Source organism: Labrus bergylta, chromosome 12 (assembly GCF_963930695.1).
Source record: "Labrus bergylta chromosome 12, fLabBer1.1, whole genome shotgun sequence".
Classification (NCBI taxonomy): domain Eukaryota; kingdom Metazoa; phylum Chordata; class Actinopteri; order Labriformes; family Labridae; genus Labrus; species Labrus bergylta.
This window is the reverse complement of record NC_089206.1, coordinates 14,743,289-14,768,350: the sequence shown is the minus strand read 5'-3', so window position 1 is coordinate 14,768,350 and position 25,062 is coordinate 14,743,289. Positions and strand designations below refer to the sequence as shown.

At 41.3% G+C, this 25,062-nt stretch overlaps 2 protein-coding genes and 2 non-coding genes across 5 annotated transcripts in view; all 4 read left to right on the top strand.

The window, feature by feature from the left end:
* The window catches only part of camkvl (CaM kinase-like vesicle-associated, like), a 40,107-nt gene extending 31,638 nt beyond the window's left edge, over positions 1-8,469 (top strand). Inside the window, exons 5-11 of the mRNA XM_020635057.3 lie at positions 739-877; positions 2,393-2,513; positions 3,167-3,242; positions 3,599-3,735; positions 4,772-4,850; positions 4,939-5,026; positions 6,515-8,469. Coding sequence (XP_020490713.1) covers positions 739-877; positions 2,393-2,513; positions 3,167-3,242; positions 3,599-3,735; positions 4,772-4,850; positions 4,939-5,026; positions 6,515-7,990 — 2,116 coding nt within the window. The 3' untranslated portion in view covers positions 7,991-8,469. The remainder of the gene's footprint in view (positions 1-738; positions 878-2,392; positions 2,514-3,166; positions 3,243-3,598; positions 3,736-4,771; positions 4,851-4,938; positions 5,027-6,514) is intronic.
* A 1,032-nt stretch (positions 8,470-9,501) lies between these two features.
* Positions 9,502-24,986, top strand: uba1 (ubiquitin-like modifier activating enzyme 1). Of its 2 annotated transcripts, none has more exons than XM_020635053.3 (26): positions 9,502-9,716; positions 13,081-13,197; positions 13,287-13,345; positions 13,465-13,633; positions 15,328-15,462; positions 15,544-15,650; positions 15,764-15,854; positions 15,953-16,085; positions 16,171-16,268; positions 16,410-16,556; positions 16,920-17,096; positions 17,286-17,393; positions 17,498-17,578; positions 18,233-18,385; positions 19,538-19,703; positions 19,827-20,023; positions 20,410-20,474; positions 21,315-21,510; positions 21,993-22,067; positions 22,161-22,350; positions 22,484-22,569; positions 22,686-22,778; positions 22,907-23,098; positions 23,468-23,569; positions 23,657-23,757; positions 23,849-24,986. In XM_020635053.3, the coding sequence occupies exons 2-26, from the start codon at positions 13,081-13,083 to the stop codon at positions 23,982-23,984; spliced, it is 3,174 nt and encodes a 1,057-aa protein (XP_020490709.1). In that variant the 5' UTR covers positions 9,502-9,716; the 3' UTR covers positions 23,985-24,986. The 2 variants fall into 2 exon arrangements, with proteins under 2 accessions (XP_020490709.1, XP_020490708.1); XM_020635052.3 differs by lacking the exon at positions 9,502-9,716 and adding an exon at positions 11,316-11,545.
* Positions 20,733-20,853, top strand: LOC114920362 (small nucleolar RNA U6-53/MBII-28). Its single transcript, XR_003808687.1, has one exon. It is a non-coding gene; the product is annotated as a small nucleolar RNA U6-53/MBII-28 (small nucleolar RNA).
* LOC114920361 (small nucleolar RNA U6-53/MBII-28) lies at positions 23,246-23,366 on the top strand. Its single transcript, XR_003808686.1, has one exon. It is a non-coding gene; the product is annotated as a small nucleolar RNA U6-53/MBII-28 (small nucleolar RNA).
* Positions 24,987-25,062: the final 76 nt, after the last annotated feature.

Here is a 25,062-nt window from a genome sequence, read left to right as displayed (position 1 = left end):
TCAAGGATAGGAGTTTAGTCTACCCTCTTATTACTGTGTGTTATGTTGCTCCCCTCAGCAACAAAGGAAGGTGTTTGATTTTATGAGATATTTGTTCTTAGTAAGACTCAACATTACTCAGTGCTCCTGAAGCACTGCTTTGCCATAATAGGGTCTCTACAGAGAGCTCAGGATCGATACGGCAGAGTGGGACCAATCTGAATGCCTTTTTCAACATTTGCAACCTTATTTGAAAGCAATAAAGTCGATTGCAACTGAGTGGACGGAATTTTTCCCTTCTGTTGCTGATATTCACACTGACAGACTGCACTCAAATTGGTTGGGGTGTGCGTCAGTCTGTTTATGTGTTGGTGTCTGTTCATAGCTCACAAGTCTGCCCAGGCAATAGTTCTCCTGCTGCGGGCGATACGTGTTTATCACACCCATCGTTTACCCAGGCTCATACTCAGACGTTAACCAAGTCTTTGAGAGTAATGACCAATAGTCTAACTTTTAATTGCTCAGGAGAGCTAGCTTTAGGCTTGTAGAAGCAGATTGGATTGCTAATAGACAAAACAAGTAGAGCAGAGGGCTTTTGATAACTGTGTTGCTGGAAATGATTGTGTTGCAACATGTGGTTAACAGTTCCTGCAATCTGCTTTCATTTTTATCAGTGTGCTTGGGAATACGTGCACTGATGTTTGCACATCCTTTGTGGTTTATGTATGTGTGTGTGTGTGTGTGTTGGACTTTATGCAGCGCCACAGGAGGAGATGTATTTGACTGGATTCTGGACCAGGGGAATTACACAGAGAGAGACGCATCCAATGTCATCAGACAAGTCCTGGAGGCTGTGGCGTACCTACACTCCCTCAACATAGTTCACAGGAACTTAAAGGTACACACTTCAATAAAAGCTTCCCTCTCCTTACGTTGAGGCAAGAATATGAGCATTGTGAGTGCCATTAAGATCAAACAATATACAAAGACTTGTGACTTAAGTCTAAGGAGACAGGAAGAACAGAACAAAATGATTTTTAGAGTGAGTTGACTGCATCACCATCCCCCCTGGTAATTTCCAGTATATAGTCGGCAGAATCTCTATGGAGAGGTAAAAGCAATGCATACATTAGCATCTCAGTTAATGACTAAAGATCTGATAAGAATTTTAGCAGGGGAGTAAACACTGTGTTTATGGCTTAATGCAATCTCTAGTGTTGCATGCATAAGCAGACTGATTCATATCTTTATCCGTCATTATCAACCCATTAGGATGTCATTACAGCCTCTCTTGGGCTTCATACTCCCTCTAATGGTAGAAGTTGGAAATTTCCTTTAGTCTATGTGGTCTGGACTCATATCCCATGAGCCCATGAAACAGAATGAAAATTATGTTTTCAAAACAGAACAGTAGTTCTGTTTTGAAAATATAAAGAGATAAATTCAAAAAGACAAACCCAAATACTTTGTTTGCTAAATTCAGAGCAAAACACAACTTACAAATCAACTTTAACTTTTATCTTAGGTATTATTGCTGATCAAGGACAAATTTGTCTTCAGCTAGGTATCACGTTGAACACGCAGACTGTAAATATAATAAAGTTCATTAATCACATTCTAAAATATAAATGGTTAGCTGAAATTCCCCACACTGTCTCCTCTGAAAAAGTGTAATGTTATCAGAAATAGTATCAGATACAAATCATGTGTACATCTACCTAGCATCATCACACTGAATCACTTATTATTTCCATAGCAATAACATCAACAATCTCTGATTTTACATTTTAAAAAATAAATCTGTTGACTTGTCTTGACCATTTTACTGTAAGCTGGCTATAAATATGAAGGCCATTGCTGGCAAATTACGAGCTAGGAATAAAGACACTTGTTGACTATCAGGAAACTGTGGTAGATTTTTCCACACAACTCAGACCAGTTAAGCCTAAAAATGTTTGCTTATCAAGTCTACAATTCTACAATTCACTTTGCTTCTATCCAAAGTGACGTACATCAGAGAGTAAGAACAACACAAGCAAGGATCTAGAAAAAAGGAAACAATCACTCAGTAAGTGCAAACGATCAGCTTTGAGGTACTGACAGGCATTGCACAGAGGCAAAGCACGAGATTGACGGCTGTTCTCTAAGAGCTCTAATCAGTATAGAAACCATTTTTTCAAATCATTGTTATCAAACAAACCATCGTCATTATTATCATCATCAATAATATAAAAACCATCATCACTATCATCATTAAGGTTGTAGGTATTCATGAAAGGGCTGGGTCTTTAGCTTTTTCTTAAAGGTGAAAAGTCAAATATATCTTCACCTATGAACAGGAATAGGGTAGCATGGGGCTTCAGTCTGCCTGTATTCATACAACAACACATATGCTCTCTCTCCCTTTGTTTAGCTGGAAAACCTAATGTACTACACAGAAAATAACCACAACAAAGTAGTGCTGCGAGATTTTTACCTGTCCAGGTTTGAGAATGGGCCAATTACAGAACCCTGTGGAACACCAGAATACCTGGGTAAGATACTCTCTCTTTACCCCCTCTGTGTGCCTCTGTTTTATATATTCCTTGTATTCTGTACATTTTCCAGCTGTTATCCATTTCCTTGTCCTTTCATTAGCCTTAACGCCTGATGTGAATAGAAGCCAGCCAGCGCACTTTACCTTTTTAATTCTTTACATCCCTTTTCTTCTGAAGATTATATTCTGTCAGGGGATGACGGTTATAATGAAAAAAACAGTCATGAAACCCTGGGAAACACATACACAGAATTGAAAGCACCTAACTCTCCTGCTCCTCCTCCAACTCTTCTTCCCACTCCTCTCTTTTGATATCCACTGATCTCCTGTGTGCTGTCTCGCTCCTCTCTTGCGCTGAGGTTTATGTGAGGGCAGCTTAGAGTGCAGAGCAGTACTTTGGCCTGGTTCTCTCTAGTGAGAGGTCAGGACAGTTATTCATAATACTTTGCCGAGTAATTAGACAAATAAATAAGGGAAGGGAACTGAGGTCCTGACAGGAGAGGAATGAGAAGCAGAGAGGGTGAAAAAAGGAAGCTCTTGTCAGTGCAGGGAAGAAATATGACTGTGGTGTGATGGTTTGCAAATGAAAATCCAAGCCACCCGCATCTCTCTTCTTCTCACTCTTTTTTTTTCTTCTATTTTGTCTCTCAGCTCCTGAAGTAGTGGCTCGTCACCGATATGGTCGCCCTGTGGACTGCTGGGCTGTGGGTGTCATTATGTTCATACTGTAAGTCTGCATCAGTCATGATGAAAGCTCTTATTCAACACACAGGGCAGGAGCTGCTTTCAAAAGTTCAGCGGAATAATTGCTTTGTTTGTTTTATTGCACAGATATCAAAGAATTATTTGAGGTGTGAAAAAGTATTTAAGTTTCTTGACAGTTTGAGTACTGCTGTTTACTCATTTCCCATTTTTATGTTTATTGGGAAGCAGCAAAACAACAAGAAAGATTTCTTGTTTGTGCAAACCACTCGGCAGTTAATCCTCAATTCTGATCCTGATTTTAAGAAGTGACTTGCATGGCTTTTTTAATAACTTCTCATTGTCTGTATCTTTTTTTTTTTGTTTGTGTGTTTTGTACAGTTTATCAGGTAACCCTCCTTTTTATGATGAGACAGAGGAGGAGAACACAGATCTACACAATCGCATCATTTTCTGTCGCATTGTTGCCGGTGACTTTGAGTTCGATTCTCCGTACTGGGATGACATTTCACCTGCAGGTACACAGCTCCACCACAGGATGGCTCTAAAAAGCCAGATAAAATTTCAATGGCATAAAGTATTGGGAACATTGGTAGTAACTAAAAGGTTAACTACATGCTGTCCCATCAGCAGATTTATTGATCCATAATAACTTTATTTGTAATCACAAAGGATTTCACACTCATCATTGGTAAGATAAATTCCATAATGATGCTGCTTTTCAACTTAACATGGTATTATTATACAACAAAACTAAAAATTCAACACAAGATATGTTTTTACTCAAAAGACAATGTAAGGTGATACATGTGTATAATTCACACACGTGCGGTGTTTATATATGTACATATAATAATTTTTTTAAAGATCGGCATCTATAGATGGAATTTAGAAGAGAGAGAGGTCATGTGATACATTGCTTATTTTATCCATTTATTTGATTTAACCTTTATTTAATTAGGTAATTAACAGTTTGGGATCAATATTTCTCTCACAAGAGCCTAAGTGTTTAAGAAAAAGTTCACAAACAAAAAGTTAAGAGTAAAAACCATTAAAATGTGCAAGTTGGTTCGGAAATAAAGTGCAGAAGTTTTGGTTACACGTTACAATTCAAAAACACAGGCACTCTCCAATGGTCTTGATTTTGTTTTTCATTTGAGATAGGGCAGCAAAACTAAATGCACTTTTCCCCGAGTTCGGTCCGGACACGAGGAACAGACACTTTAAAAATATCACGCATGATGTAGTGGCTTCCGGTTCTTTGGAGGTATGAACATAAATATGAAGGAACTAAGTCAAGAAGAGTTTTAAGACTCAGCCAGTGTATATACCATGCGTACCTTCAAGGATGGCCAATCAGATTTTGTATATAACAACATGTAGTTTGTTTTATCAGTGTTTAGAACTGATTTTTGTTCCTGTAGACGAGGCTGGACAACACTGAATGCTGACTGCAGAAACGACAAATGTTTAGCTTAAAATAACATAATAAAGAAGATCTAATTTCTCTGTTAAACATTCTCTATTGATATGTCTTTACTGTTCCTCTCTTAGCCAAAGAGCTTGTCTGTCGACTCATGGAGGTGGACCAGATGCTGAGAATCACTGCACAGGATGCACTGTGGCATGAATGGTAATTGTGTGCACATAATCATACAAGGTCAAACATTTTTGCACACAACCACTGGGTTTATTCTCACATGTACACTTTCTGTTGCCAGGATTGCGGGGAATGGTGCATCAGAGAAAAACCTAAAGGACGGCGTGTGTGCCCAATTTGAAAAGAACTTTGCAAAGGCCAAGTGGCGGGTAAGAGCGCACTGTCAACTGTGGCTGTAAATGAAATTGCTGAGGTCAGCAACAGAGGCAAATTAGGTGAAATTGCACAAGGAAGAGTCATTTGTAATGATCATTGCACATAATGTGCTTCTGGCTAAGTAACATCTCTGCAGAGGTATGTTTTACATTTGCAAATGATATGGTCTTGGAATGTCATGGGGTTGGTGAATGAAAAAGGCCAAGAAGGAAGAAGTGGTAACAGTTATAACCCTCTTCTCTCTTTCCCCATGTGGTTCCCAGGAGCTGAAGGTATTGTAGTTCATTATGAGTGAGAGTGGAAGGACGGAGCATGGGCAGAGCCTCACTTACCATCAGGCATGAATCAATAACAAAAACATCTCTAAAGGCTGTACATCCTCTTCAGTTTAAAAGAGGCTAACAATCAACCAATCATGGATACTTTCGGTTGAAGCCCCATCAGCCTTGAGATGTATTGATCATGGTTGTGCTGGTGAAACTCTTCCCATTAGCTCTGCTCCTGCCCACTGTCACTCTGCCTGTCCCAGAAGAGATCCATCCACTCTGCCCCACTTCTTTTCACTGGATTAGACCCAGAAGTTCAAAGTGGCCCAATCTGCTCCTTTCTTATCCTCATCTGCACTAGTCTATGAATCCACATTGGTCAAAAAAAAATGTTAATGATCACAAACAGGGTGGAGGGTTTTCTCATGGCTTCTCTTTTTTTTTTTGTATTCGTGTAGATAAGGAGAGAGAGAAATAGAAAGGATATGCAAGATATAGGCCACTGCGGACTGTTTAACTAAAGTGATTTCAACTCTAAAGCCTTTGTCATCCCTCTTACGTGAATCCTGGCTCATTGCCCCATATTGTATCTAAGTGTTACATTCAAGTCATTCTTGAAGTTAAACAGAAGCTGAGCAGTTAAGCCATATTGTATCCCGTGACATGTCTGTGTCCAAATGGCGTTTCACTTCCAGAGAACAAACCCCTGGTTTACAAACAATTTCCAAGCTTACTTAGTTTCCCCTCGCTTCTTTAGTTTCTGTGGATGGAGGGGAGTCAGATGTGTGTAACACTGAACAAAAAGGATATTTACACTCATCTGTTCTCCTTTGTTTTCCGGTCAATAAGGAGTGTTTTGAGGAGAGTGAGACTTGAAATTGATTTAAACAGGGTACAATATTTCAAAGCCTCCTGGAAGTAAACAACTGGCACTGATCTTACTGCACTGTCCACATCGAACCAATCACATCTCAGCGCTTAGTATGCTGACGCCTTGACAGGCTTTTTGTCAGATGCTTGTATCTGAAGCTTATCTTTTATGCTTTGCCTAAACCAACTATAGAATCAATTGTTTTTTTTTTCTTTTAGGGATACAAGTCTGTGTGGGTGTTGTTTAAAAAAAATATATATATATATATATATATATATACTACAAATCTATTTCACTTTCCTCTGCTATCCTCTCTTTTTTCTTTGCCTCTGTTTGTTTTGCAGAAAGCAATCCGTGTCACAACCTTCATGCAACGCCTGAAGAATTCAGAGGCTCTGATTGACAGTTCAGCTGAGGCTCAGGGCGGTGAAGAGGCCGGAGATTGTGAAGGGGGTGTGTCGCAGGGGACAAGTGATGAGGGAGACAAAGGGACGAGTGACGGAGGGGTGACATCAAGTAGTGTGTCTTTAGAGGTGACTGTGGAGAGTACACCTGCAGGTTTGTACCAGGATGAAGGGAGGAGTAAAGTTGTAGAAAAACAGGGTGAGGTTGAAGCAAGCATAGGTCCATGTGTCGGAACTTCCCCATCAGATATTCAGCAACCTCTCTGTCAGCAATCAGACGCAGCTGCTAAACTCCCTCAGGAGGAGCAATGTAAAATTGGTGCAAAGAAAGCAGCAGGTGATGGAGCCAGAAAAATTGCTGCCAATTTGAGTCAAAATAAAGTTGCACCAGAATCCAAACCATCCCCCATGAAAACACAGGACCCCTCAAAGCTGTCTGACAGTTCTTCAGACAAAAAACACACATCTGCCTCCCCTGATCCCAGCGGCAACCGTAAGATTGCCGCAACACTCCAAAGTCCTCACCTTGCCGGCTCTGCTGCTGCTTCAGCCTCACCAGAGAAGAGGCCAGGGATGCATAGGGATGACATCGATGGAAGCTGGTGTCAGACACAAGTACCTGAGGCAGTGGCAGAGAGGTCAGTGGTGGCAACTGTTACCCCAGCAGTAGGACCTGCAGCTGGGGCAGATGTAGAGCTAGGAGTTAGGCTAAGGAGTGATGTTAGCCCCATGAGTAGAAGGGACAGGGAGGCCAGGAGAGCAGACAGGTACAGTGCTGAGTTTAGCATAGCAAGGGCAAGTCCTCCTACAGGACAGGCTTGTTATACAGTAGGCAGCTCCGCTAGTTTGGGCCGCCATTCTACACCATACAACCCAGAGGCTGGGTCTGTAGGGATGGGGATAGCAGGGGGCTACGGAAGTCCATACAGCTCCCTGTATACAAGCGGAGCAGGGTTAGGGATGTATGGAACTGGGCTACAGCATACAGCAGGAGGGAGCAGCACCACAAGCGACTGGCAAATGGACAGCGTCATCGAGCAGATAGAAAAGCAAATGGCTGCAGTGCTGGAGAAGATTGAGGGAGACATGCCCTCTCTGCTGGAGCAAATCAGTGACTGCCCCATTGAATCACCGCGTGCCCGGAGCACACACGCCTCACCTGCCAGCTCCCGCGCTCGCTCTTCACAACACTCCATGACCACGACCTTATCCACTCCTCCGCCACTTCCAACCTCACCCAGGCCTGCACTGCCTTCTCTCCCTCGCCTTACTATCCCTCCCCCTTCCTACCCTCCACCATCTCCCCCCACACAATCCTCACCCCAGGCTGTGGGAGAGCAGGACGACGGGGATGGACAGAGGGATGCTGCTCGCTCCTGCCAGTCCCCGAGAGCAGGGATGGGCAGGGGGCTATGAAGTAGCTGTAAATGATGAGGCAACATTGAACATTGATTAATAGTTTAAACATAAGGGTTTAGAGACTGTGTCTCACCCAGACTTATCATTCACTTGCTCACCAGGGGAAATGTAACCATGGAGTGTTGTTTAGTTTGGTGAATCTTGTTAAAGATAAATCTTATAGGGGTTGTGTATTGTATTTCTTTCCACAACAGCTGCAGAGCAAAAAGGTTAATTTGCATTTGAAATCCAGATTGTGTGCATGAATGCTCACCACACATCCTCCACACATCTTGTTAAATATAAATTACAAAAGTGAGAACAGTGTGGTAAAGTTCTCAGCTAATGGTGAGAGTTAACAGCTGAGGAAGTGTTATGATTTGTGTTATTTGTTTCAAACTGTAAATACATACAACAACTGGGTTCCTTAGTCTTTCTCTTTTCTCCCATGTTGTTAACTTCCTCACATTTAAACTGACATGTACTTTTTTTTTTTTTTAAATCAGTTCTTCCCATTTGATTATTTTCTGCTCATTTTTATTTATGTAGCTATGCATCCTGTAAAGCGGGGCTGCAAAATTGTGACTTTGATGTCACTTAGTTGTACAGAAAAATATAAAAAATGAACAGATTGCACCTTTCTATTGGCTCCTAGAGATTGAGAGATGTTTTGTTACATACAGTAGTGTATTCAAACTTGAACTACCATTAAAAGTCTTGTGAGATGCTTTACGTCTGCTGGAGAGTGAAGGAGCATCTTTAGATAAAGATATTGTATAAAGGCTTTTCATAGCAAATGCTCTGTTATTTCTAGGTGACCCAAATGTTTTGCCCAATAAGTTTGTTTTTATTTTCCTCCCACTTATTTAATTTGGTACCGATGTATTGTCTATATTTGCTCCTTTTAACATGTAAACAAGTCTTTATTAAATTCATTATGCCTTTGGATCTAGCCTATGTAATACCAGGTCCTGTGCTGTTATCCTGAACAAGTCAATACATAATTTTTTCTGTCCCTGTGTCAACTGTGCTCTGTTTGCAAGACTTTCAATAAAAGTTAGAGACAAAAAAAAAGTTGTGTTATTTTATTGGTTATAAGTTTTGAGGTGGTAACAAATGTAAAATATATTTTATTTCATATTTATTGTTAAGTGCTAATGCAGAATAACCATTGTCAATGTTTTTTTTTTTTCCTGGAGAGGATTTAATCCATTATCGCAGCATGCCTACATTTCCCAGCAACCACTGCGTTAAATGTGGATCAGTCTATTCACTGCGGAGGCGCGGGGGGTGAAAAAAATACGAATGGTTCTAAACAGCGAAAAGACCAATAAACCCTGTTGAAGTGTAGAATTTCAGACACATTACCTTGTAAGTGTTGACGCTTGCACATGAAAAAAATGAACAATAACACACGCTTGGCATAAACAAGTCACATTGAGTTTCCTGAGATCCCTCTGGAGCTGAGTGATGGACGTGTCTGTAACGTGCACATGTTGCTGCTTTGCTTTGCTTTCAACTGAAATAGAGTGAGGGGGGAAAACGGTTCGGGAACAACCGGGCAGGCAGCCTTCCAGCGGAGAAAAAACTCACACAGAGCCCGCCACCCTGACACACTTTTTCAAGCTGCCTATCACCCGGCAGTGTAGGAATTGTCACGTTTGATTGCTAGGTTGTTTTTTTTTCTCGCTTAAATACAAGCCGATTTTAACACTACAGAACAGGCCGAGTAATATCGGATGTGGTAAGTTCTGCACGCTTGTGAAAAGCTTTCCCTTCTTGGTCATGTTAGCCCCAGCTAGTTGGCTAACGTTAGCTAGTTAGCTAACAAGTAGGGGGTGGGGGGGGAAAGTCGTAGGGTGGCTAGATAGCCTGAGAGCTAGCTGCACTCAGGCTAACAACTACGCAGTCGTTCGGTCTGCGTTATTGAAAGTCGTGCAATGTTAGTTGTCTTGGTATCTACTCGCTTCAGCTGTCCCTTTGCTATCAAACCCACTGTCACCTATCTGTTAAGTGTTAACGTTGAGTATGCACCGGAAAGCTGAGTAAAATGTGTGTTTTCATTAATAACGTAGAGAGAGAGAGAGCTTTAGGAGGACTTTTTTCAAGAGTCAGACACTTGCTTACATCACGCATTTTTTTTTTTAGCTGGAACATGCTGGAAACACAGATTGGTGAATTTAGGTTAACGGTACGGTAGCACGACAGTCGATGTTGCCACAGTAACGCGATATTGGTCTCGTGTCTCCTTCAATCGCCAACTTTAGGCAGCCTGTTAAACGTGACAGGAATAATGGCGTATAGTGTTTTGGCTCAGAGTAAAATTGTGGAAAATGTAACATTTCGCCAGCTTGGAAGATGAGAATCGGGGGGGGGGGGGTCCCCCCCCTTCCGACATGTGTACCCGAGAATATGCGGCCCACTCTTTTTCCTGGGCCTTTGTCATTTGCCAAGGCACCCCCTCCCCCAATACTACTCCTCTTCAAGGAACGCTCACCCCCTTAACCTTTAATGTGACTAAAGGGCCCAGACTCGCAGCATCACTGTATCCCAGCAAGATGTTTACCTGTCCAAATTATCACTGCAGCAGCAGCAGCATGATCATAACATTGCTTTGTATCGACAGAGTGGTAGAAAGAATATAATCTTAAAAAAAAAAAAAAAAAAACACTAAATAGAGCTGCAGATAAGATATATGACATTCGGCTATTCTAGGATAAACTATTTCCTAAAATAATTATAGCATCCCCCTGTGTAAGATGTGTGTGTGTGCAGTCTTGGTTTCACAACGAAACAAAACTCGTTAACCTTTCACTAAACAAAGACACTGTTGTTGATGAATTTCCTTCTGCGTGGGTGGATAGGATAACACAGACAAGAAAGCTCAAAAATACACATTTAAACAGAATAGATAAGATAAATACAAATAAAAACAGGGGCACAGTACAAAATGAATGATGAAGTTACCTAGGGGGGCGAATTGAGACAGTATTTGCAGAGAATAGATGTGTCTTAACCATGAGATCACTCAGTAGTCAGTATTTTTTTTAAATCCCTTTCATGGTCTTTTGTGTTTATGTGTGAGAACTTGAATCTCAACATGCATCTTTCATTGACTACCGGAGGCTCTGCAGTTCACTGTACAGTAATATACATGGCATGCATCTTTCTGGTAAGAAGGGGGGGGGGGGCGGGATAAACGCGCTTTGGCTTTTGTAGCAGCCAATGAGCTGGGCGCCTGTCTGAACAGCATGCTCGCAGCCAACCTTTCATGTTGAATATTTTAGCCCATGCGTCACAGATCCTCCGCCCCCTTCCCCCCCCCTTCTCATCTGCCATTTTGGTTTTGTTCCCGTCTGCAGTCGCAAAGCCAGCAACGCAATTACACAGAAGGAGACTCTCAGCACAACGACATAGTGACTCGACAATATAGTGTAGACCCTCCTAATCCCCGCAACGCTTTTCTTTTAGTATCACCAATCGTCGGAAAGTTATTACCATCGTTAATATCGACATACACACTGCGGGAGAGGAGCGGGTTCGCATCGGGGAAGGGACCGAGAAGGATTATTGGTAAGAGAAAAGGGGATATCGATGAAGCACGAGTCCCAAGGCTAGTCTTTCATTCCCAGGGAGGAAAAAAAAAATGCTTAAAATGAAGCGACAAAGTTGGATGTTGTTCGGCGTTTGGAAAATGTGAGCTGTGAAATTAAGAGGAGCTGTCAAAGTAAAACGGGTTGCTATGATTTGTAAGCAAGGTTGTATTATAGCTAGAGCTGCTAGCTTGTAAAGTTGTGTTCCGCACTGGGTGTAAAGACAGGCCTAGGCCGAGCCGCTAATGGATAGACTTGACTTGACTGCTGTTTTTCTTTTGCCTTTTTTAAGTTATTAATGATCCGTCTGTGTGTCCACTTGCCAAATCACTTTAACTGATTAGTGGCACCACGCTACCTTCGCAATCTGTTTCCTCTTTGTGTGTCTTTAACCGATAATTGATCCACCTTTTCCTCAACGTTGAAAGCTCAGTTCAATTGGTTTAGCAGCTTGGTCTTAAGGTTGTTTTTTTTTTGTTTTTTGTTTTTTTTCGCAAAATGAACATCAGTAACAGTCCCAACCGGGCGGCTCGCTGCTTTGCTGTATCATTGCATGATTTCCTTCATTTTCGTTTTCGACGAAAACGCCACCGTTCATGTCACAGTGCAATGTAATTTTATTTATTTATTTTTGTTATCTCAGGAGGCAGTACCGTTTTAGACTTTAGGCCAATTATAGAGTCCTATGAAGGGCTACAGGCGTTTAAATGTATTTTAGATTGCGGAGGAAATTTAGCTGCATTGGATGCGGAAGCTATGCTCGTGTCTTGCTGTGCGGTGGGAATGTGTTCGAAACTGCGGCCTATTTCACTTCCCGAGTAACTGGGTTTGGCCGGATTATTCCGTATTACAAAATGTGCTTGGGGTTTTTTGTATTCTTTCGTCTTACCAACGCGCCTTTGTATCTCTGCAATGAGGCTAGATCCATTATAGTGGCATTATACAATGTGTCCACACCTGCGAGCCGCCGTGAGGTGTCACTTTACCGCAGTGAAGTTTTAATGATTCAGCTCTTTTTGTTGAAAACGTTGTTGGCCGTCCTTAAATACCGGTATAATGAACAATGGCAGAACATAAACAGGCCAGTGCTGTCTCTGAGCATGTAAAGAACAGATAATGCTGCTATTCATGTCTCTTCCTAGACTCAGTTCGTTTTCCAGCAGATTTGTGTTTGGCATGCGGCCAGCCCAGCTGCTCCCTGGACTAGAAATCCTCTCCTCAACATGAGGGGATTGGGTAGCACTTACCTTGGATACTCACGATGGAGCCATAGCATAGAAGTATACATTCAAAGCTTTGAGTCTGATGTTGAAACCATTGACTTTTCAAAACGTTGATGTAATATAAGCTTGTAGACACCTATCTGCTTGTTTGAATCTCTCCAATTTCAGTTCCCTTTTTGTACTTTCTGTTTTCAATGAATAAATATATAACGCCACAATTAGGTAAATGTTATGTTCTGACATAGATCAGTTGGTTGTGTCTAAAATGAGTCTTTTATGTGTTGATGCACAGATGTCCAGCTCGCCGCTGTCCAAGAAGCGTCGCTTGTCAGGAACAGAGACGAAGACGGGATCCCACTGCTCCTCCTCTAACTCTGTCAGAACTGATCTGTCCCACACACCTGCCAACGTACGCAAACACCTGCACAAACACACACACACCTTTTTGGTAAAAGTTGATACTAAAAACTGATTGTAACCATTTTTGTAACTCTCTAGGGCATGGCTAAGAATGGCAATGATGCTGAGATCGACGAAGGCCTGTACTCCAGACAACTGTAAGTTAGTAAATATAGACATGTTGAAGGAAAACTCAAATTTCAGTGTCATATTTTTGGCAGGTCAACAAAGGATGCCTGTTTGTTCTAATTTTGTTATTGCTTTTTTCCTTCTGTAGTTATGTGTTGGGCCATGACGCTATGAAGCGTATGCAAAACTCCAATGTACTCATCTCTGGTATGAGAGGTCTTGGAGTGGAGATCGCCAAGAATGTTGTCCTGGGAGGAGTTAGAGGTGTAACTGTTCACGACCAAGGAGTTGCAGAATGGAGAGACCTCTCCTCTCAGGTGTGTGGAAGCAAAAACATTTCCGCTTTGTTACAGAAAATTGACATTTATTTTCCTAAGTATTAAGTCATAAAGGGATTGGTGCATGTGTTCACAGTACTTTTTTTAATGGAGCTTCACCCCGTATTCCTTGGTGTTTTAGCCTTATTCCTTTGTCTGTTATGATTCACTTGTATTATGTTATTGCCATCCAATAAAAAAAACACTGCAGCCACCCCCCACCCATGCTATCCATGGGCTGACCCAGATTTATCAGTGGGTGGCCTCTCCCTGGGTCATAATCATAGTAGAGCTAAAGTCTGTTTTAGGACATCATTACAGTGGAGAGATTGTTTTGTTATCAGCCTGAGACCCGGTTTTCTGATGTCTATTTAAAGCACAATGGCCTTTCCATGTTTTAAATCAGGAGGTTCAATAGAGATCCATATTTTTACATGAAGTATAGGATGATCAGAGCTGCATGAAAGCTGGGACTGTGATCAACCAGTCTGAGTTTAATCTTGTGCCCTCGTATCTATTTACACCGCCTGCATTTGCCCCAATGTCCTTTGTCATTCAAGCTGAGTTGAATACCTCATGCATATTTCTGTCACTTATTGGGCATGGCATTCATGACTACCCTCCTATAAGAAGGGGCCTTTGAAAAGCCTGGTAGTGTCCACAGTTGGCTAAATTTAGAATACACCACTCTCTCTCTTTTGTGACCTTCTTCTCCGTTAAGATTAAAAAAAATGTCAGTTTCTAGAGAGTGCAGTATTTACTGCTGCTCCTTTGACCTTGAGTCCACCCCACAGCCCGCTTCTTTTAATCATCTTGGACTTAAGACAGTAAGACACCTTTTGTAAACACACCTTCAGCAGGTAGACGTGCTGTAATGGAGATGCTTATCTGTGCTGTGCTGCTGTTAAGCGACACAGAGCCAAGCCGGCATATAGCCTATCTTTGTAAACACTAAGATGAGGAGGAGGGGAGCCCTGTGGTCAATGAGCGAGAAGGACCAGCTGGTTTTGCACATATAGTCAAAGCGGAACAAGCAGGAGACCCTGGATTCTACTTGCGTTGTTTGCTGTCACAAATCACTGTCATAATATTTTTATTTAACTGCCACCGTGTCTGACAGGTTGAGCAAATTCACCCGACACAACTAAAACATCCGTATTTGACGGGTAATACTAGCTCTCTGGCTTTCCATGTTAACTGCAGAACATGCCATGGGTCCCCTCTGAGAGAGTGCTGGTTTAGTGGCGGGGGCAGAGCACACATAGTGTTGTAAAGGGAGTGAGGCTGCCCTCCATTTACCACACATCGCAAAATCTATGGACAAAACTAGTGCAGCACAGTAATCCTGTATCACGGTGATCTTGTTTTTGTTGTCATGGGGACCCAAAATCGTAATTGAAATTCAATGAATCTCCCAGCTCTGTGTCAGAGGCTACAAGAAATATGTTTAAACTGTCGAGATCAATTGCAGTAACTGATGTCTACATTGCCTACTAGAAGAGGGGATCAACTTTTTATGTCTTGGAATTTCAGTGTGGATGCAGAACAAAAATAACCTGAAAAGCTCACTAAAGCGAGATGACACTGTTTTCTGTTTTTTGCTGATTGTGTTTTTTTAATGTAGTGTTTTTGGCTGTACATCGCACCAGTTACTTAGTATCAAATAAGCTAAGAAATCTTGTGTATTTGTATAGTTTTACCTCAGGGAGGAAGACCTGGGAAAGAACAGAGCAGAGGTGAGTCAGCTTCGTTTGGCTGAACTCAACAACTACGTTCCTGTGACCGCCTACACTGGAGCACTCAATGACGACTACCTGACCAAGTTCCAGGTATAAATGGATAGAGGCTGATATGCTTGCCATTCAGCAATCGGGAAACACAATTGAAAATGTGTCTCTCTTGTGACCTAGGTGGTAGTGCTGACTAATTCAGATTTGGAAGAGCAGCAGCAGGTGGGAGAGCTCTGCCACAGCAAGGGAATCAAGCTGATCATCGCAGACACACGTGGTTTGTTTGGGTAAGGTTATGATCTCGCCTGTAAATATATTGGATTGCATGCAGTGCAAAAATCATGTACCGGTATAGCTTTAAACAAATGCCTTATATAAATGTTCTTGTCTTGTTGTGTAGCCAACTTTTCTGTGACTTCGGTGAGGAGATGGTTGTGTATGACACGAATGGAGAGCAGCCATTGAGTGCCATGATTTCCATGATCACAAAGGTTAGTCTTCCTAGAATTTTTTTCCCCCATGGGTAAGAAAAAGCATCAAGACAGCCTTTATATTAAAATAACAAGTTTGTCACTCTTGTTCTCTGCAGGACAATCCAGGGGTTGTGACGTGTCTAGATGAAGTTCGTCATGGCTTTGAGAGTGGAGACTGTGTCACCTTCACAGAGGTTCAGGGTATGACAGAGCTAAATGGTTGCCAGCCAGTGGAAATTAAAGTTCTGGGTAAGCCTGCTTTTTATTCTTGAATTAGACAAGCTTTTCCTAGTCTGGGTTATGACTATTAAAAATGAACCCCTTCTTTGTCCAGGTCCCTACACCTTTAGCATCTGTGACACAGCTGGCTTCACAGACTATGTAAGAGGAGGAATTGTCTCCCAGGTCAAGGTGCCCAAGAAGATTGCTTTTGTAAGTTGACACCATTTTCCCACACACAATATGCAAACGGTTAAGCTGATGACGATACGGATGCAACCGTATTATCTGGTGTTGCTTTTGCCAAAGAGTATGTTGAGTCTATATTAAATGTCTTGTACTCATTTTGTGCAGAAATCCATCTCTTCTTCCATGGCTGAACCAGAGTTCATTATGACAGACTTTGCCAAGTTCGATCGTCCAGGGCAGCTTCATGTGGGCTTCCAGGCTATCCATGCTTTCCAGAAGAAACACAACCACCTTCCTATACCTTGGGGCCAGGTATAACACTCAGAATGGTGTTTAATAGCCTTATGGTTGAAAATGAACAGATTCACTATTAATTACTGCTTATGGTTAAAGATGAAGTTCTTTTTTTATTATGGCCGTCAGTGTATTAAATAATCGTCTATTTAACTTCTTAGGTTAACCACTTTTAAATGTGTAAGCAATAAAAAGAATGTTTCCTCATCCAAACTAAATAATGTAATTCAGCCTTTATCATTGATTACAATTATAATGACTGTAGTATTTCCTATTACTAAATTGTAGCACAGCATGAGAACAATTATGCGAAAGATGCACTACTGGGCAAACTCATCATTTTGTTACCTGTTGTAACATGCTGAGCTGTGTGTATTCCAGGCTGATGGTGATGAGCTTTTGGCATTGGCCAAAGAGGTGAACTCAGCCCAGACCGGTTCAGCCAAAGTGGAGCAGCTGGATGACGGTCTTATCAAAAAGTTGTCCTATGTTTCTGCTGGTGATCTGGCCCCTGTCAATGCCTTCATTGGGGGTCTGGCTGCACAGGAAGTTATGAAGGTAGGTCACTATGACGGTATCTCCTGTAATGATGTTTTAAGTCTTCTTTTGGAACACTGTGACATGGTGATGGATTATCAGTCTTTGATTAGACATGTCTGGACATGTACTGTTGTAACCTGTCAAACCAAACACATTTGTCTGTCTGTAAGGCTTCCTAACATCTTTGAATGCTCTTTGTTCTCATAGGCATGCACAGGAAAATTCATGCCGATAATGCAGTGGCTCTACTTTGATGCCCTGGAGTGCCTGGCTGAGGAGGAAGATGTCATGTTAACAGAGGAAGAGTGCGCCCCTGTAAGATTGCAGCACTATTCACTCACTGGTACTGATGACTGATACACTTAATGATGACAAAGTATGTGTTAAACCTTTTCCACTGCCTCTATCTGTTTTCCCAGAGGAACAGCCGATACGATGGGCAGATTGCTGTGTTTGGCACCAAGCTGCAGGAAATGCTTGGCAAACAGCGCTACTTCCTGGTGAGTGGGCCAATGGCCATTTTCCCAATACCTTCTTTGGTGTCACTTGCCAATGGAGAAAGAAAGGATATCTTTTCTTATATATAAACACACTGTAGGCAGCAAAGGTTTAAGTGAAAAAGCTAATTAAATATTTAAAAACAATGCTTCCAATTCAACGGGAGAGAAATGTCCTATTTACCTTTTTTTTTTTTTTTTTTTTTTTTTTTTTTTTTTGCTGAATTATATGACTACTTTATTTCTGTTTTAAAAAACAGAAATAAATGAAACATTTCATTTTCTAAAGACTGTTCATGTGATTTTTCTACATTAGTAATGTTGTGCAATTAATGCAAACTAATCTGGATTATTTCTCAAACTATAATCAGGAGGTCAAACTCCATTATTTTTGCATCCTGCCCTGCAACAGATTTTTGGAAATTCTTTATGGAATTGAATCTTTTAAAAAAAAAAAAAAAAAAAAATGTTAATGTTAGAATGTCTGAGTCTTCAGTGCAAACAAATAAATTTTGGGCTGAAAGTCCATTTGTGGCTAATATCACCTGTCTTGTGCCGCTCTGTCAGAGAAGAATAATGCTAATCTATTCAACAAAACTAATTGATGCAATTTGTTAGGTGTTTCATGCTAACTGAGAAGTTTTTATTTAATTCCAGGTGGGAGCTGGTGCCATTGGCTGTGAGCTGTTGAAAAACTTTGCCATGATTGGACTGGCAGGCGGTGAGGGAGAGGTTATTGTGACAGACATGGACACCATAGAGAAGTCCAACCTCAACAGACAGTTCCTCTTCAGACCCTCAGATGTTACGGTCAGTATCTGGTTTGCTCAACTTCGTCTGTTTAGAGATTATAAAGTGGCACACAATTTGGCAGTTTATTTACTAAACATGGTACTGCCAAGAAGCGCTCTGTATAGATTTTGTAATCACTGCAACTACTCTGGAGTGCACTCGATCTCACCACTGCAGATAGATAATGTTATTGCTCTGTGTCAGATGGATGATGCATCATGCCCGGGGTCACACCAGCTCATTGGTATATTGATATTTGAACACTATAAATGTTTCATAAAATAGTTTGCCTCAGTTGATTCAAGAGTGATATTATGTTTTAGAATAATTTGTGGTAGAAGTTTTCCATATCTGACGTATTTAGTGGTGGATATAATTCCTGTTTTCTAAAATTGTTGAATTAAATATTCTGATAAGGAATAGAAACTTATATTATGGACTAGACAGATCAGTCAACTACTTTCCCAGTTTTTCTGATGATGTGAATATTACGTTTTCTTTGGTCCTTTTCTAGTGCTAGAGTTGGTTCTGTAAACTTGGGAATATAAATTAAACCGGTACTGTATATATAACGTGGTCTGTTTTAGAGGGGTTGAGAAAAAATGTTTGAAATGTCTTCCTGTGTTATGATTTTCATTGTGTTCAGCAAGTCCACAGTTTCTGTACAGCTGTATAGCTCTTTTAGTACCATTTATTTTCGCTTTGTGGAGTTTGCACTCCTACTAACTACAGTATGGTTGTTGAGCTTTCGGTCTACAGTGAAAGTTATGATTTCCACCTTCACTGGTCACTTGTTGTCTTTAATTGAGAAGTCTTTCAAGTAAATGAGCGCTCCACAGGGTTCATTTCCTGAGATATCATTTCTTATAATGCATGTTTTATGTCCTAATGAGGGAGAAAAGATGTTAAAAAGTGGCACTGCCAGCTTGGTCTGCGTGGCTTTGTATCCCAGCACAGCTTGCAATACTCAATGAATGAGTGAGAATTTTCATTCATTAAATTGTAGTGGAGATATGGAAAAAATGTGAATGGATTTTATAAGGCCCTAATGATGGCACGTGTGTCAGCATTTCGTAGGATGCAGCCAACTTTCCACATTTAAATATAGGTTTTAAAAGTACGTCTTTTCATCGGTATTTGATTATTATTTTTCTGATAACATTGTAACAGAAAATGAAGAGTGACACAGCTGCTGCTGCAGTGAAACAGATGAACCCTTCCATCAGGATCACCGGCCACCAGAACAGAGTGGGTCCTGACACAGAGAGGGTCTACGATGACGACTTCTTTGAAAGCCTTGACGGAGTGGCGAATGCACTGGATAATGTTGACGCACGTAAGAGACGCAGAAATTTAAATTTTCTTAATATGTTTCTAAAACACTCCCTCTTAAAAAAAGAGGTTGATGTCAAGATTTAAGTGTGAAGATCTAAGAATTTTTTATCTATCCAATATTCAGGTATGTACATGGATCGGAGGTGTGTGTACTACCGTAAACCTTTACTGGAGTCTGGTACTCTTGGCACCAAAGGCAATGTCCAGGTTGTGATCCCCTTCCTCACAGAGTCATACAGCTCCAGCCAAGACCCGCCTGAGAAGTCAATCCCCATCTGCACCCTCAAGAACTTCCCGAATGCCATTGAACACACACTGCAGGTCAGTAGAGGTCACACGTATACACTGCTGCATTTTAGAACAATACAGGCAGAGGGGTGGGCACTAATAAAGTTCTAGTAGATATCTGGCATATTAAAAAAAAAAAATATATATATATATATATAGATAGCAGGCATCAAGTCGGTTGTCCCATTTGTGTTTTTTGTTTTTGTGCAAGAAGATAAAGATTTCTACAAAAAGTATTTAATCAAAGGAAACGTTATGTCAGCGTTAGTGAGAAAATGAAATGACTTTTAAAAATGTAGTCTTAAGGTTAAGTTTTTCCCAAGCACCGCAAAACAAAATTGCTGAAATAGTTATATACATTTTCTGTCCTGATTAAGCTAATTGAATGTTTTATTAATCAATATTGTCTTTATTTTCAGTGGGCACGTGATGAGTTTGAGGGACTATTCAAACAACCCCCAGAGAATGCCTTGCAGTACCTTTCGTAAGTTGCCTTCACATCAATTACTAAGTCATCAACAACGCTGTAACTAACCCAGATATGAGGTTTGTTAATGCAAAGAAAAGTCATTTTTGCTACTCTCAGACACAAGGTTAACACCTGAACAGGTACTGCGAACTGATTTGAGCTGCTTACTTTAATCATTTGGAGGTTTATAGAAAACATTTTTCTGTTTAACCACTTGTTATCATCTAATGCCTTTCTAAACTGCTACCAAAATGAAGCCCTTGATGCTCTGCTCTCCAATGATGATCCAGCCATGCTAATACCGATACACTGGGTAGATGGTGTTTATCTGCCTAGGTGTAAGTGAGTTCAACTCACCTTCTCACGCTGATGGTATCAGTGTGTGCTGAGGAGAAAAATGTGTTGAGGCTTTTCTTTTGCAAAGAACAGCAATAACTGTGTGCTGTTGATGTGTTTCTCAATCCTTGCTCTCTGTGTTTGCACTTCTATGAGATTGATGCAAAGAGAAGTTATTTTCCAGTCCTAACAATAATATAATAATATTAATATAGACAATGGATTATTTTGTCAGATAGCTGCAGCTCATGATACTGTTTTTAGTGATTGTGGAACGCTTTGTTGATCTCTTGAGTACTTGGACATGCAGGTGTAATATCTGTACCAATCTGTGAATAGCGCAGCATGGACCCTTTTTATTAAGGTTTTATTATTAAGAAGTTACTAAATATTTTTACATTTAAATTCCAATCTTAATGTGTCTCAAACTGCTGGCAGAACAGTGGATGAACAAAAAGTGACAGCTCCTCTGATGTTTATAATCAGCTAATGGGGTTTTATTGATCACTGTCCCTGCAGAGATCCAAAGTTCATGGAGCGTACTCTGAAGCTTCCTGGAGCCCAGCCTGTGGAGGTGCTGGAGGCTGTTTACAAGTGTCTTGTCACAGACTGCCCCCACAGCTGGGCTGACTGTGTGGCCTGGGCCCGCAACCACTGGCAGGTCCAGTACAGCAACAACATCAGCCAGCTTCTGCACAACTTCCCCCCAGAGCAGGTAAATACTGAGGAATGTTACGGTTGCTTGCTGTCTGATCTTTCTAACCACTGTGTGATTTAATCACTTCATATATCAGTTTCAGTGTATCCAGTTTTATTTGCATAAACAGCATCTTGCAGTTATTCCACCCAGCAGCATGTAATTGACTCCTGGGCATTGTCACCTGAGGATTAAGGCGTGTTTAGAATAAAGCCTAGGTCTTGCAATTGCTGGTTTATAACAATTAAATTACTGGGTGTTATTATGAGGACATTGCAGGCATGACTCTTGTGCAACTGTTTCTATTCAGCGAATGATGTAGGTAAAGGAGAAATTTGGTCTTTTGTTCTTCTTGCAAGATGTTTACATCTCTCCTCATCTGTTATTTTACTCATCTTTGACATATCTGTAGTATCTGCTCGAAAGCAGAACACTCTTAACCCTAGCGTTTTTGCATTACTGTGGTCCTAACAAGTGGCCTTTCATTTTTTGTCTTTCAGCTTACCAGCTCTGGTGCCCCCTTCTGGTCTGGCCCAAAGAGGTGTCCTCACCCCCTAGAATTCAGCACTAGCAATGTAAATTTGGGTGCATTCTATTTCTCATGCATACATATGACCAGTCTGCTCTGAACTGTTCCAAAGATAATGACCAAGAGTGCTCTTTTGTAGGAGCTGCACATGGATTACGTCATGGCAGCAGCGAACCTGTATGCCCAGACGTATGGTGTACAGGGCAGCACTGATCGTGGAGCTCTAGTCAAGATCCTACAGGAGGTCAAGGTGCCACAATTTACCCCTCGTTCAGGAGTCAAAATCCATGTGTCTGACCAGGACCTGCAGAACAGCAATTCCTCTGTTGGTAAGATAACGGTATATGCATGTTCATAAGAAAGCATTTGTCATAGATCTAGTCAAAATTGAAAGATTTTGAGATTTTTGGCTGATCCTCATTATGCTACGCACGCGCATAACTGATTTGTTTATCTATATAGATGACTCAAGACTGGAAGAGCTGAAGGTCCAGCTGCCTTCCTCTGAATCTTCCCAGTTCAAACTCAATGCCATTGACTTTGAGAAGGTACATACTCTTTCCCACTGTATCAGAAGTTTTATTTTAAAGCTTAATTATACTGTTAGTCTTCAATGCATCCTGAAGCTGTAATAATTGAAGTCCTGTTAACCTTGTGTTGAAAGGATGATGACACCAACTTCCACATGGACTTTATCGTAGCAGCATCCAACCTGAGGGCAGAGAACTACGACATTCCCCCCACAGACAGACACAAGGTATGGGCAAATGTTTTAGACAGACTATTGGCTGTTAAATGAAATGATAAAAAACAGAATATTCTATTTCATCGTTTACTGTCTTGTTGCAACTTTAACTCTTTTTTTTTTCTCTTATTCCATATAAGAGCAAACTCATAGCTGGCAAGATCATTCCTGCCATTGCCACTACCACTGCAGCTGTGGTTGGCCTTGTCTGCCTGGAGCTCATCAAAATTGTTCAAGGACACAAGAAGCTGGAGTCATTCAAGAATGGCTTCATGAACTTGGCCCTGCCTTTCTTCGCCTTCTCCGAGCCTATCGCTGCTCCCAGACATAAGGTTGGTGCCTGCACACGTGTCACTGCTGTTTTTGATCAGCTTAATGACCAAATTACAAGTTTATTTAAAAAAAATGATACAATTTTACACTGTATGGTCTAATGCCTCTTTAAAGGCTACCCAAATATAATTTTAAGATGTTTTCCACTCCGATGATGATCCAGCCATGCTAATACTGATACACCAGCCAGATGGTGTTTATCTGCCTGGGTGTACATGAGTTCAACTGACTTTCTCACGCTGATTGTGTCAGTGTGGGCTGAGGAGAAAAATAAGTGTCTTAGTTCCTTTTTGTGTTGTTGCAAAGAAAGGTAATGAGTGTGTGCTTTTTGTTATGCTCTTCTCATTCCTTGCTCTCTGTTTCTGCAGTACTATGAGATTGATTGGTCATTGTGGGATCGCTTTGAGGTCACAGGGTTGCAGTCCAATGGGGATGAAATGACACTCCGACAGTTCCTGGACTACTTTAAAGTATGTTCTCTTCCACTTTCTCTTTGCAAGGTTGCCACTAGAGTTTGCTGTAAAATTAACCATTTTCCCTCTTCTGTCCTTTGCCAGAATGAGCATAAGTTGGAAATCACCATGCTTTCTCAGGGAGTGTCCATGCTCTATTCATTTTTCATGCCTGCTGCCAAACTCAAAGAGAGACTGGACCTGCCGTAAGTATGAATTTACATGCATTCAATCACCTCTTTGAACATGAGTAGCATGCGATGATGTAACTGTTATCTGTTTTTTTTTTTTCTGCAGGATGACAGAGATTGTGACTAAGGTGTCCAAAAAGAAGCTGGGGAAGCACGTGAAAGCGTTGGTGTTTGAGCTCTGCTGTAATGACCTGTCAGATGAAGACGTGGAAGTGCCCTATGTCAGATACACCATCCGCTGAGCCCCATGTTGAACCCACCCACCGGGTGGGGGGGGGGGGGGGGGGGAGGGGTATTCTGAGGAAGAGTTGGGGTGGGTGAGTTGATCCAGGTCAACTCTACTGGATCAATCAGTTTTTTTAAAGGCCTGTGGTTTGTGTAAACCTGTGCCTGAGTGTATATAGACCCCGTAAGCTGATTTAAGAAAACCTGTATGTGTGTTACGGATCCAGCTGGTGCATCGCTGTGGGATCAGGGGTGTCGCTGGAGGAAGGGAGCATGTATACTGGACCTCCTGATGTTTCTCAGTAGCAGAACCTCTCAGCTGAGTTTAATTCTAAGCCTTAGTGTTCTCTTGGCATTCTCTCTGAAACATCCTCACACTCTTACTAGCCTTCAGCACCAAAGGAGGGACATTTTCTCTCCCCTCCACTCTACTTGTTCCCTTCCTTCCTCTGTCCCCTGTCTCCTAGACCTGATCCCACATCACTGTTTTTTTTTTTTTCGAAGATGCATCTCATTAAAAAAAAAATGTTCAGTCAAGAAGAATCCCTGAAATGTGTCGCATTCATTGAGAATCCATTGTGCTCCCCCAGGCCATATCACTGCCCTTAACTCTACCTGAGACCCCAGATTTAAAGGCATAGAGGCACTCAAAGATACAGCCAAGACTGAGTCAACATCTTCAGACTGGGAAAAAAAAAGTATCTCATGCTGGCAGATTAGGAACTGTTGCCAGTTTGAGGCGCCTTTACACCCACTTCATCCAGCACTCAGTGGCTTTTGGAGGGGCTCTTGCACATGACATCACTTCTCTTTATTCTCTTTGCATTTCATGTGTTTTGTTAATTTCTATTATATTTTGGGGGGTGAACAGTGGTTTTGGCGCACACACACCTTCTAGATCATTAATGTCTTCTTTCTACTTTAACTCCAAATGACATTGCAGTATAAGAACAAGGCAATGAGATGTATCTTGAAATGGGAGCACTTAGTGTGATAGTGAATAAACAGGTAAAAACAAACTTGAATTTTTGTGCGTCTTCTTTTGAGTGTCCATTTCTGACTTCAGTATGCTTCATTTCTGGTTTAACACTTGAC

Bases quoted from the DNA above. Each gene is read 5' to 3' on its own strand.
- uba1 (XM_020635053.3), top strand. From the start codon at position 13,081: ATGTCCAGCTCGCCGCTGTCCAAGAAGCGTCGCTTGTCAGGAACAGAG. The intron at 16,269-16,409 runs GTAAGTTGACAC...CATTTTGTGCAG, and splicing joins TGCCCAAGAAGATTGCTTTT to AAATCCATCTCTTCTTCCAT. The intron at 23,570-23,656 runs GTATGTTCTCTT...GTCCTTTGCCAG, and splicing joins AGTTCCTGGACTACTTTAAA to AATGAGCATAAGTTGGAAAT.